At 44.4% G+C, this 13321-nt stretch overlaps 1 protein-coding gene across 1 annotated transcript; it reads right to left on the bottom strand.

The window, feature by feature from the left end:
- Positions 1–5692: 5692 nt before the first annotated feature.
- LOC104518728 (alpha-1-antiproteinase 2) lies at positions 5693–10640 on the bottom strand. The gene is made up of 5 exons (XM_010168912.1): positions 10044–10640; positions 9766–9817; positions 8517–8787; positions 6585–6732; positions 5693–5929 (listed from the first exon to the last, which is right to left on the bottom strand). Exons 1-5 carry the CDS (start codon positions 10638–10640, stop codon positions 5735–5737), a joined length of 1263 nt encoding a protein of 420 aa, XP_010167214.1. The 3' UTR covers positions 5693–5734.
- Between the last annotated feature and the right edge of the window lie 2681 nt (positions 10641–13321).

The following is a 13321-nucleotide window of genomic DNA, read 5'->3' as shown; positions in this document are numbered from 1 at the left end:
TGTTCACACCTGGCCTGCAACAGGATGTCCTTACAAATGCTGGCTGTCACCAGTGCCCCGACAGCAACAAGACTGTATGTTTCAACATCAGGTCTGGCTAGAGGCTGGGCACCCTGGGAGCAGTGATTTTGGCACATGTGAATGAGACACAGGGGTTTTGCCACAGCAACTTCTGTGTAGCTGTCACAGGAGGACAGTCGCAGTCATTTACAGCTGGGAAGATTTGTTTTAAAATAGTTTTTCCATGTAACTGTGAAGAAAACAACCTAGTGCAGTTTTTAGCTGTGAGTTCACCTCCTCTCGGTGAGCTGCTGTCCCGTGTCAGTGGGCACAGGCATTCTGACACCTTCTGCTAATCTGTAGCTGCCTGGCTCAGTTGCTGAAGATAAGACAGAATAAATAATGATGAAATCTTATTTCTTATGACTATCTGAGGGGGTGGGAAATGTGCTTTTGGTCAAGTTGCTAAATATCTAGTGACTGAGTAACAGACTAGAAGTATATCAGATAAGATAAGGAGGCAAACAAAAAGGAGTTGTACTGATGCCTGTTGTACTGCCTTCCTCGTTGTCTGAACTAATGAAGTGGCTGGAAATACTGTTCATGGGACAGGTCTGCTCTGACCACCTCAGCAGAACAGAAGGGAACCTGGGCTGCGGATCACAGCCTCCTGCTGGGAGTTGTGCCCTTACACCCAGAGGGAATGGGGGTGGTCAGGGTCTCCTCCCTGAGGCCACCCAGATCTTGCTCCCCCATGGGTGTCCCTATCCTCCAACTTACTGCTGAAATGGGAATTTTGGTGCCGCAGCCTTGGTGTGCCCTGGGGCTGCTCACCTGCTGCCCTCCCCTTTTGCCAAAGAGATGAGTTGGACAGGTCTGTTGTCACTGATACATCACTGTATGTGGTATGTCAGCCCTTCAGGTGTCACTTGGTAGAGGGAAGAGAAACTGCAGACAGTCGTGGGGTAGTGGGTGCTGGTGCCTCCACATTGAAAGCTCCCATTTTCCCCATCTCTGAGGTCTTGCATAGTATCTTGAACAGTAATTACGATGGCAGAGAACAAGTAAGATATTAGTCATGCTTGTTCACATCTGTGGCCTGCAACAGCCCCCACCTTAAGCTTTAGTCAGGGGAGTGCTATGTTTTCTGGCAGCATTTTCTCCTCTTGAAAGGCCAGGGCTCTGGTCATGTTTCTCCTCCAGACCCACTCATTTCGGAGATTACGTTGCACTATATGGGGTATTTTCATATTGCATATAGGAAGCAAGAAAGCAGTAGGGCTGTCCTGTCCTTTGGCTCTACTCAGGTGTGCAGGGGACTCACTGATATTATAAATTTTTTGTATCCAGGTAACAGAGTAGGTGGCTTAAATTCCCACCAATTTCTGATACTCAAAATCCTGTTATGGTGAAAAAAACCCCCATGCCCTGTATGCAAAGATGAGAATTAATCTGTATTATATTTAAAATTATAACAGTCTTACCCAAGAATTATTAGCCTGGTTACACTACTAAGACTTACAGTTCAGATTATGTGTAGTTAAAATTAATATACACAAACTTTTTAGTATCTTCCCCATTCTCTGGTGTTATGTTCACCCTTTCTCTGCCCCACTGGTTCCTCAGGTCAGTGGCTTCAGCCCTAAGGGAAGGAGACGGCAGGATGGCCACATCCTACATCCTTGCCAGAAGGAGTACGAGGGTGGTGGGTGCGACCTCTGTGGTCTGGGGTCTGCCTGGGGTAATTTTAATACATTTGCTTCCAATTAGGCCTGAGTTTACTAACTGTGTTGTGTTTTACATACACTGGGTACTCAATCTCTGTTCTCCTAGTTATGCCCTAAACTGGTTTTACCCAGCTCCCAAGGCTGCAATCCTTTGATGACCAATAACTGACCATTAGTGAACTATTTATAGCCCTGAAGACTCCAGTATCATCCTGTGCCTGTACTCTCAAGCCCCCTATCATCCCACCATGCCTATACTCCTTCATTTTTCATTCTAGGCCTATAGACACTTCACTCTACACAGAATAACTACTTGTTTTTAATATCTCCTAGTTATAGAAATATCTATATTTGTGACAATATGTAAATGTTATACCATGCGGTTGTATATATATTGTATATATTGAACATATAAAGCTAAGGAGAAATTAAAATTAGGTACTAACACCTGATTGCTGGATAATTACTGTTAAACAAAACCTCAGGCAGGCCAGAACAAGTCCAAGCAAAGCCTGACAAGCGCAGAGACCCGAGGCGTGCACTGTTAGTTTAACACAAAGCAGGTAGCTATGTTACAAGCAAAAACACCAACGTATTTGCAAGGCTAAAGGCTATGCTGACCCATTTCTTTCTTCACGATGAATGAGAGCTATCCAATTATTCCTGCCTAAAGTCTAAACGGGGACTTTCTCCCTTTACTGCTCTTTGTAGGGGGCCGAAGGATGTGGGGTGGGAAGTAAGGGGATTTTCAGTTCCCTTCCTCCAGGTATAGCCTTGGACAATGGTGAGAAAAGAGCAAAACATACCCCAAACTCCTTCCAGAAATGGTGCATGAGCTGGGGAGGCTGTTGCAGTCTTGGGATGTGGTACATGGAGCACTTGGAGGCTATCGAGCTACAGCCTATGGCATGGTCCTGGTGCAGTCAACAAAACAGGGCGTTCTGCCTGGCCAGGGGACAACCAGGTCACCCAAACCCGGGATCACCACAAGCGTAGCTGTGAGTCCTCTCCCCACGCTCATTAGCTGTGTCAATGGCTAAGGAACCTGGTTGTTAATTGCTCCCAAAATGTGGCTCTGCCTCTTTTATATCCACACATTGCCCACTGCAACAAATGCGCATAGCTCAGTGGCCTGAAGCCCTGCCTTTCTGCTCAGACTCCCCTGCTCTGCCATGAGTGCCCTCAAGGTGGTCTGCAGGAGGCAAGGAGCCATTGCTTCCCACCCTCCATTTCTTGTGAAGGAGGAGAGCAGGACCTGCTGGCTGAGCAGGCACTACTGCTGAGCAGTAAGCATCCACCTCCCGCACGATAAAACGGCGCTGGCGGGTGGGAGGGATAAAATGTTAGTCCACAGGAGGGAGAGTGGGAGGCTGTGAAAAAGATCTGGTGTGGAGAGGAAACGTGAGGAGGGAGTGTAATAGGGAAAATCTGTTTGGTGTTGCCTGCGGCGACGAGAGCAGGATTAGGAGAGTAGGACTTGGTGGATGAGGGGGGAGAGATGAGAATGGGCTACATAACAAATGGCGTGGCGCAGCGCAGCACGGATGTAGGCAGGGAGCAAGCTGTCTGCTGCTCTTTTGTGCTAAGTGTGGTGCCTGCCTCTTCTTCAACACTGTCTCTGGCAAATCCTGCAGTGGAAAATCACAGCATGATGTCAATACACCAAGAGCTATTGCCTAATGAAGCAAGTCTGGCAGGCGGCTCCCGGATGCCGATCTTGGCATTGGTGGGAACTCCCCTGTGGAAACAGCAGACAACCCTTGTCACCACCGCTCTGCCTGCCTGTGGCTGGTACGCAGGTGCCACCTCACCTGCTGTCCCTGCAACCTCCACAACATGCTTTACAGACACAGAGAGATCATATTAGGAGATGCAGTGAGAGGGGAAGCACAAGCTGTGGAGCGCCAGTTCTGTGTGACAGTACTTTTGCCCCTGCACTTCCCTCGTACAGCCCTGTGGGCTCATTTTTCTGGAGTACGGGTGGAAAACAGAATTCCCACATCCTGCTTCAGAATGAGGCACGTGTCAGTGAGAGCACCAAGATACCAAGGGTAGGAAAGAAACGAGTCTCCTTCCCAAACCATAGAATAAAATCCTGCAAAGCTGATGTAGCTGATGTGAGGGATTCTCTTGATCTTCAAATCTCTCACAGAACCACAGAGGGAAACAGCCTTCCTCCTGCTATACTGTATTTCTATGTCTATGTCTCCATCCCTTCCGAAATGGCTTACAAGGGAGTGAGCAATATTTAGTCTTCCAGCTGCCACAGGCAACTTTGCATCTGGGACCTCTGTTTCTTCCACATTTCTCAGTGTAAACTGAGGATCACTCTACTTCAATCAATCACGTCAGTTTTTCAACTGGTGCAAATTGGTGTGACTCCAGGGAATTCAATACGTAGCTGAGGATCTCGCCTCTCTGAGGTCTCTCATCCCTGAAGGTTTTACTATTGCTTTGATGAATGCCCGTTCTTTAACAGCAGTTAACTAGTAGGAGTGACAATGCCTAAGACTGACCCTAACAACGCTGCACCATACAGTCATATTTCAGGAAAACGAGAAGCCTATACAGTCAGGTAACAGGGTGCCTGATGAATTACTGCTGTGTGGACCTTGCACCACAAAGCTACCCAAACAGATGGAGGTGAGTGCAGGAAGGAGCCGGGAAAATGATGTAGTGCACATGCATCTCTTTCACTGGCAGTCCTCCCATCGATGCTTGTGAGTTGTTCATACACTTGCCTATGCAGAGACTGTGTCTGTTTAGTCAAAAAAAACTGTCAAGCACCACGTTTGAGAGTTAAAAGGAGATTTTACTAGGAACACAGAGCAGAAAGGGAGCTTCCCCTTTGCCTATGCAAGGGGACACAGTGCTTAGCACCAGACTGATAAAAGCACACTTGCTCTTAATTTTGCAGAGGGCATACAAGACCTTGCTGAGGTTGTGCTAGCTTCCTGAGGCCTTTGGCTACTCCCAGTGTGGTTTCTGATGCCATGACACCATTTTATCCCCTTCCAAAAAACACAACTGCAGGGAAGAAAGGGGCAAACTGCACTTTCTAGTACCTGTTGCCAAAGCAGATCTGTTGAAAGAAGCAACCAGCCAGTCCTCAAGCTGCCCTAAGTCCTACCTGTGTGCCTGCCACCACCCCATGGGTCAACCTATCTTCTTACTGGGTGCTCCCTACCTACTTTTTTCCCTGTAAAAGGACAGCACTTGAAACATCTACAATTTTCTAGACCCTCATATGTTTTCCACATATCTCAACTGACAGTATGCTTGCATAATTGCCATCCAAATACCCCACCTGTCCATCCAGCTACATTCTCTTCCTGACCACTGATGGATACATGTGTGAGAAGTCATCTACTCACATGGGCTATCGAAGTCTGTTGATTGGCAATACATGGTTAAAAGTCTTCAGGTTCAAGAGCAGATTTGATCTTCCTGCTCTGTTTTGAGCTGCAAGAAACTCAGGAAGATTTGCTACTAGATTAATACTAAAAATGATGAAAGGTTTCTGTAGAGAAAGCAGAATTCTATCTCTGTTGAAGACAGCTTTTCACATTCCCAGTGCTGTCTCCATTAGAAGCTTCAATTTCCCATGACCCTACCTTGTTGATTCAACTCTTCTCATCTCTTGTTTACTTACTTATGGTAAATTACAACCACTTTTACTTTGTTTGCAAGAGTGTTAATAATTTTATCTGCTATTCTGGCTGACAACCATATAATAAGCAGGAGTCTTCCTTTGTAATACAAATGTCTCTCTCTGAATGCTGGCAAGTCTTAGGTCTTTCCTTGGCTTTCAGTCAAGTAAAAAAAAGCCATTCCTTGCTAGCTTAATTTAAAACATTTTCCTTGCTTTCTTTTAAGACAGTGTCATTGTCGATACCAATAGTTTTTGCAAAAAGAATCATACACTAGGCTGGTACAAATGTGAATAAGTCATATCATGTAGTTTCACATCTTTAATCAGTAATAGCAACTGGAATTCATATGTCACTTCAGCTAGTGATAGTCGGGTTAACTATTTTTCCTATGAAGAGTGTACTGTTTGTATCTCTATCAAAAATCAGCATGAGGAAGGGGTGGTTGAATTCAATGGTTGGAGGAAGAGCCACTGCCACTATTTGAGCAGCAGTTGCTGCCGCTGCCTCAGTACCTGTCTCATCAACATCCAGGGCAGCCTTATGAACAACCTAGGAAGAAAGAAAACAGACAGTCATTCTGAGCAGGCAACAGCCACCTGAGAGATTAATCATATCCGTTTTAAAGCAGCCCTGCTTTGGAGGATCTATGAGAAGTGAGCAGAAGCAGCAGAGATGTGAGCTGTGTTGCAGTCATGGCTGCTGTAAATGAGGACCAGGACACAGCTACAGAAATCTCCTCAAAAAAAAAAAAAAAAAAAAAAGTAAAGGTCTCAGACTGTTTTTCCACTGTCCCAAAGACTGGATTGAGGATGAAGACTCCACTAATAACAGTTTGTCTGCATCTCCAAAACTGAGTCTCTAGGGTGGGAAGACAGGCTGTGGTATGCCCAGGAGCATTAGCAGATCCCCTCGAGAAGCTGGGGGTTGATGTTCTCCTCATGTTTAAGAAACATGGGGAAAAAAAAAATTTTTAGGGAAAAAAAAAAAAAAAAAAAAAAGATGTGCACCAAACTAATCTGATCTTCACTGTCACTGAGGGCCAAACTCCTCTTGTAAGTTTGCAGGCTGGGGCCAGGGTGAGCCCAGCTGCAGGCAAGCTGGAAAGCTGGGAGCTGTATTTAGCTGGTGTTTCTTGATGCTACCACAGAGGGGTTTTCCTGCATGTTCGTGAAAGAAAGGAGAGGACCAACAGCCACAGACTTACTTTAGAAACCTTCAGCTCTGGGGCACCGGCGATGCCAGAGAGATCTGCCTGGTCAGTGAACACATCCACAATTCCCATCTTGCGAAGGGTGTTTGTTATTTCATAGCTCCCGGAAATAGAAAATTTGGGGAAGTAGAGGCTCAGCAGGCTGTTAGGTAGAAGAGACAGAAGGTGATGAGAAGGATTTTTCACTGAGGTAAATGATGGTGAGAAAGCTGTATAACTCCCATGAGTGTCAAGCCCCAAGGGGTTGGACCCCGAGTGTACAATGAACACTAATTCAATTGCTGGTGCTTCTCATGATGATTCAGGCATTATCGTTAATAATAATAACTATAATAAAAAAAAAGTCTATCTGATATTACTTCAGGAAATCTGAGACCACTGTGAAAAGGAGGACAGTAATGAAAACCCCTCTTTACAGCCAGAGAAGATGAGGTGTGGAGGTGACAGCCCATGTCGCTCAAGCAGGTGGAGACCTGAAGTGGGCCACAGAGTCCCCTTGGGGAGAAGTGTGGCAAACCCCAGTTTTTTAAAGCAAAGCATGTTTTTGGCATAACTATGGCATTTGTCATGGCTCCAGGGAAGGTCTGTGCTCCGCTGCCTGCACCTTTGGACACTCTGTCCTCTAATTCTCTTCCTCCCATGGGCTGGCCATGATCAAGTTCGCCTTTACTATGAGCTAACTGTAGGCAGCTCCTGCTTAGTATGCTTTCTTCATGCATTGTCTAGGGATCCTTGGAGCCTTCAAGTCACCTACTGCAGTGATCACCCTTTAGGTAGCTCAAGTCTTTTGCTGTCTTGCCCCAAGACAGCTTTGGTTAATAGCAAAACAGACAGGATCCAAACCTCACTCATGTAGCCTTTATGTGATACTCCCCAGTGCGCTAGAAGCTGATGGGACCGAGTGTATTAGCACTGGCATCAACATAATAGTAGAACTGAAATTGCCATTTGGTTCTCACAGCTCCTCCTATGAAGAACTTATTGCTATGTTGATCTTGAGGTAACTTACATCAAGAATTCATTTAGATAAGGATTGTTCTGATTTTTAAGCTGAGAATTATACATTTTTATTTTTCATATTTGAGGTATCACATTATTAGCTCATATCCAATTTGCTACCCATTATGTTTTTATTAGCTGTGCTGCCATTTCTATAATGATGCACCAAGAATCATGGGTGTGAACTGCATAGCCTTATTAATTGTGAATCAGGGCAGAACTTGGTAAATTAGGCACTTATTAACTTGATATTACTCATCAACTGGTGCTAAGATCTCTTCTCTCCCAGACAAACAAGGTTGTAAAATGTGTTAGTTGATGTTAGCATCAATAGTAGGAGCTAACAGAACCTCATTAGATTTTTAAAGTTTCAAAAACAAAATGCCAGAAAATCAGGGCACCCACAATTAATCACTAGCCTGCTCTAACAACCACTGTGTGCTGCAATCATTCTTGTAAGGAAGGTATTTGTGTAGAACATATTACGTATGTATGAATTACTACAAACCACTTAAGCTATGGTTTATTTAAGGTTTAGACATATGTCTGAGTCACAGTGTGTCAGTGACATATGAGAGGTAAAACACATCAGCTGAAGCCTCAGCACAGGAGATTTGCCTTAGAATTGCCACCTTCCCACTCCATCAGTGGACTATTTTAGAAACACCAATCTAGGCTTGCTGTTTGGGACTCCTGGGAGCCCATCATGATGGTCTCTGCTCTGGTGAGGGGAGAAGCAAGTCAATCAGGCATCAACAAGAGAACAGTTAAGTACCAACCAGCTGTAAGATTTTTACAGCTGGGGCACACAAGCCAAAAATAACCCACTCATTTCCCAGAATCAGCAAGTTCATTGTGTTTGCATTCCCAAAAAAGAAAAAAGACTATAAATCTGGGTACCGCTGCAGCTGACTGGCAGAAGATTACCTCTCGAAGAGATGGTCTGACCATTCCTGGATGGTTTCCTTGACCAGAGTTTGCTCTAACTGCTTCATTTTCCCTTTTGCTGGCAGAACCAGAAATGCAGTAGCACTCCCATTATAATGAAGCCGTACCACGGTGCATGACAGCTCCTCATCAAAATAGAAGTCGAATCTGCCTGTCTGGTGCATCATAGGGACCTTCACAGTAGTTTCAGCATCCACAAAGAACTCTCTCTCTTCTGTATGCTCTGGATTAAAAGGCTTTTCCCAGTTGCCTGACAGAGAAGGAGAATGCAACTGAATATCCCACATCCCATCCTATCATAAATTGAATTTTATATAACTAGTAATAATAGCCATCTATTCCTTTTGTTAAATTCAGAATGTTCAAACATAACATTTTAAAATGTGTACCATAGTAAGGCAAGAATCTTTTACCTGGTCAGAAGAGTACGTTAGATTCCAATTCCACATTATTTTTCAGATGCCAGTAATGAACTAATTAAGCATTTTCTTTGTACCTACTACTACTTTTCTGTTCAGGTGATCTAAGTGACCTTTCTGTAAATTGTCATTTAAGGGCTTATCTGACATCACCTGTGTACCCATATAATGTATGCATTTGACTTCTTTTGACTTTAATCGTAAACCTCAATTTGTAGATAAAATCAATGTAGGATCTCACATCTGAGTGCTGTCAGGCTTAATAGCACAGCAGCTAGCTCACATCAGAAATGAACCGTGTTTCCACTGTATTCCTTAAAATGTCCTCCTCTGTTCATCACTACCTTCTTCCATATGTAAATATGTTGGTGTGTATAATAAAGGACCCTGACAGGAAAAAATAAAAGGAGTATGTAGTAAATTAGGCCATTGAATCATGCATACTTTTAAAGAAAGGCATTAAAAAAATTAGGTCATGCATGCATCTCAGTGTCTTCATGAAAATCGGAAGAACATGGGGTGATCGGGGTTACAGCTAAACCCACAAAAGTGAGCTCAGGCTGCATGGGAGGCTGCGGCTTGGAGCAGGGCTCCTGCAGCTGCCAGAAAGAGAACCGAGTCGGTGTGGCCCCTGGCTGTCTCCTCATGCTGAGCGGGCTCCTGCCACCCCTACACCACCTCCAGGATGTTTTTTCCGACCCAGCAATGAGCATTTGAAATTTACCCCAGAGCAATTTCTAAATGAGGCAGCTGACATTAGATCTGTTGACAAGAATGAATAACATGAATGCAAACCCTAGAGGACGTACCTTTAAAGAAAACAAAACTGGACAGAAGCATTACAGTCTGTGGATCCATTTCCTGGACCAAACTGGTAATTTTCCCATGTGTTTTCTTCTCTATATAATCGGGACCAAACTGGTAATTTTCCCATGTGTTTTCCTCTCTATATAATCATTGATCTCCTTCTCAGCCGCTGAGGGATTGTCAAAATCAGTGGTAAAAGCCTCCAGTTGATACAGAGTTTTGGCATAATCTAAAAACTCTTTCAGAGGTTTCAGCTTCTTTGTTAGAAAGATGGCATTACCCAGACCAAACTGGTAATTTTCCCATGTGTTTTCCTCTCTATATAATCATTGATCTCCTTCTCAGCCGCTGAGGGATTGTCAAAATCAGTGGTAAAAGCCTCCAGTTGATACAGAGTTTTGGCATAATCTAAAAACTCTTTCAGAGGTTTCAGCTTCTTTGTTAGAAAGATGGCATTACCCATGTTGAGCTCAACCCCGTTCTCGGGATGGCTCAGCATGTGGATGAGGTTGTGGAAGCCTTCATGTATCTCTTTCTCCTGAATCTCTGTAAGGTTGAAGTTGAGTCCTTCCAGGATCTGAGTCTGAGTGGTAGATCTAGCCCCTAGGGCCAGCATGGCAAATGCAGTGGAGATGCTTACAGGAGAAAAGAAAATGTTCTTATTAGGTGTCTCCAGTGTAACCTCTTTAAAAAACTGAAATGCAAAGTCAGCATTGTTTGGCACTAGTTTGAGACAAGCGATTGCTTCACCCCCATGATCCCTGTGGTGTTCAGGTTCATTTGGATCATGTCCATTGTGGTGACTGGGTGAGAGCTGACCATGGCAAACATCATGAAGCCCAGCCAGTAGGAAACTCATGTAGAATGTGATCCTCATCTTGTATTAAAATTCTGTGGAAAAAAGGAGAAGCTATTGTAAAGGTAAGTAAATTAAGTAAGTAGAAATAGCTATTCTGTCATTCCCACTGAATAAGAAATCTTATCTTTCTTTTGTCCTCAGTTTCCATGTTCTCCATCTCTTGCCAGACTTATTTTCCCAGGCCTTCTGGCAATTCTTTGCCAACTCTTTCTGCCAGCCTCATCCTAAGTACCTGCAAAGGCAATATTCAGCATGGATTAGCTGAATACACAGCACCCTCAGCAGGCTAGAGAACAAAGCATATCCCATGGTTATTCACCGAAGGGCTGCCATACCACTGTGGTTTTGACACTAATGGTCTAAGGTCATTCCTGGAAAGTGCATCATAGAAGAAATCTGGATGTTTTGTGAGTAAATGGAGAAAGAGAAAATTAATGCAAGTGGACAGCAATCAGTAGCTATATGCAAACAGAATTTGAACCAACAGGCATGAAGGTGATCTTCAAATCAACTTTTGATCAGATTGATAAGGCACCCTATTTCAAGAGAGTGCAAATGGCAGCGGCTGTTTTTCAGCAGCAAAATTAATATAAAACCCTAAGTCTCTAAGAAGTAGGTGCTCTTTCTTTCTGAATTAAAATGACGTGATGTTTTAAGTAAGAACCTGAAGTAATGCATTGTCTCTTAATAAACAAACCAAAACATTGGAGTGGGTTCATTTTCAGCACAGCAGAAAGAGTCAATGTCATTAACAAAAACATGGCCTTGTTTTTATCAGATGCTCTGCTGGTCAAAGGGCAATACATTTATCAACCTGTTACCCTTGGCTGTGGTAGCTGCCTTCCTTCGCAGAGCTGACACTCTGCACTCTAAAAATTCTTACAAAAAGACCTTGGAAATGTGGATATAAATGTCCCAATGGGCCTCATTTCTGAGAAGGAATCTAAGACAAAGAAATGGTGAGAGAGTTGCAAAGGATTTGGGGAGATAAGGAGCCAGATTTGCTAAAACTTGTGCAAGGAGAGACATATTAAACCAACTGCATTTCTTCTCTGGCACAATTCAACTTGAGACTGTCATCAGAAAGTGCTGTGCTCACAGGCCTGCTTTCTCCATAACATCAGAGGAAGCAATTTGTATTAGTAGTTGAATATCCAGTTACCGTTAGACCTGCATAAGAGCAACAAAACATTTTTGAGCTATAATCAAATACATAAAGTTTACCTGTTTGCTAACAAGTATTTCTAAAAAGCAGGCCTATTTGCAATAACACCTACTGTGTTACTGACAAATGGAAGAACCGTAACAGCTCTTGGTAACTACATTTTCAATTACTGTGCACAGTAGTTTTAAATTATAGTTTGACATTGAAATAGAACCATAGAATGTATTGGGTTGGAAGGGACCCTCGAAGGTCCATCTAGTCCAACCCTTCTGCAGTGAGCAGGGACATCTTTCCTACAGCAGGTTGCTCAGAGCCCCATTGAGCCTGACCTTGAATATCTCCAGGGATGGGGCCTCCACTGTTCCAATGATCTACCACCCTCACACTGAAGAACTTTTTCCTAATATCTACCCTAAATCTCCCCTTTTCTAGTTTAAAACCATTGCCCCTCATCCTATTGCTACCTGCCCCTGTGAACAGTTCTTCCCCAGCTTTCTTATAGGCACCTTTCAGGTACTAGAAGGCCACTATAAGGTCCCCTTGGAGCCTTTTCTTCTCCAGGCTGAACAGCCCAACTCTCTCAGCCTGTCCTCGTAGGAGAGGTGCTCCAGCCCTTGGATCATTTTTGTGGCCTCCTCTGGACATGCTCCAACAGGTACATGTTCTTCTTGTGTTGAGGGCTCCAGAGCTGGACGCAGTATTCCAGGTGAGGTCTCACCAGAGCAGAGTAGAGGGGCAGAATCACCTCTCTTGATTCACTGCCCACACTTCTTTTGGTGCAGCCCAGGATGTGGTTGCCCTTCTGGGCTGCAGATGCACGTTGGTTGCTCATGTCCAGTTTTTCCTCCACTACTACCCCCAAGTCCTTTTCCTCAGGGCTGCCTTCCAGCACATCATCTCCTAACCTGTATTGATAATGAGGATTGTCCTGACTCAGGTGCAGGACCTTGCACTTGGCCTTATTGAACCTCATGTGGTTCACCTGGGCCCACTTCTCCAGCCTGTCCAGGTCCCTCTGGATGGCATTCTGTCCCTCTGGCATGTTGACTGCACGACCCAGCTTGGCATCGTCAGTGAACTTGCTGAGGTTGCACTTAATCCCGCTGTCAATATCATTAATGAAGATATTAAACAGCACTGGTCCCAGTACACCTGAAGGACACCACTTGCCACCGTCTATCTGGACATTGAGCCATTGAGCACTACCCTCTGGATGTGACCATCCAGCCATTTTCTTATCCACTGAACAGTCCACCCACCAAATCCATATCTCTCCAATTTAGAGAGAAGGATGTTGTGGGGGACTGTGTCAAAAGCCTTGCAGAAAGCCAGACTAGTTTCCTAGTGACATCCTTAACCTGGGCTCTGGGGAGACACCAGACGTTCCTGTGAGGAGCATCTGCTCAGCATATTGGACCCTCTGTTCCCCTCAGAACAGAGTCACCTACAACAATAACCCTTCTTTTCTTCTTTGTGGATGTGGTTGTGATATGGACGGTAGGGCTTTCTGACTGTGGAGACCCCTCTGGTGTAG

The sequence above is a fragment of the Antrostomus carolinensis genome, unplaced genomic scaffold (genome assembly GCF_000700745.2).
Source record: "Antrostomus carolinensis isolate BGI_N321 unplaced genomic scaffold, ASM70074v2 scaffold12565, whole genome shotgun sequence".
In the NCBI taxonomy this organism is placed as follows: domain Eukaryota; kingdom Metazoa; phylum Chordata; class Aves; order Caprimulgiformes; family Caprimulgidae; genus Antrostomus; species Antrostomus carolinensis.
This window is presented reverse-complemented; position numbering and strand designations above follow the sequence as displayed.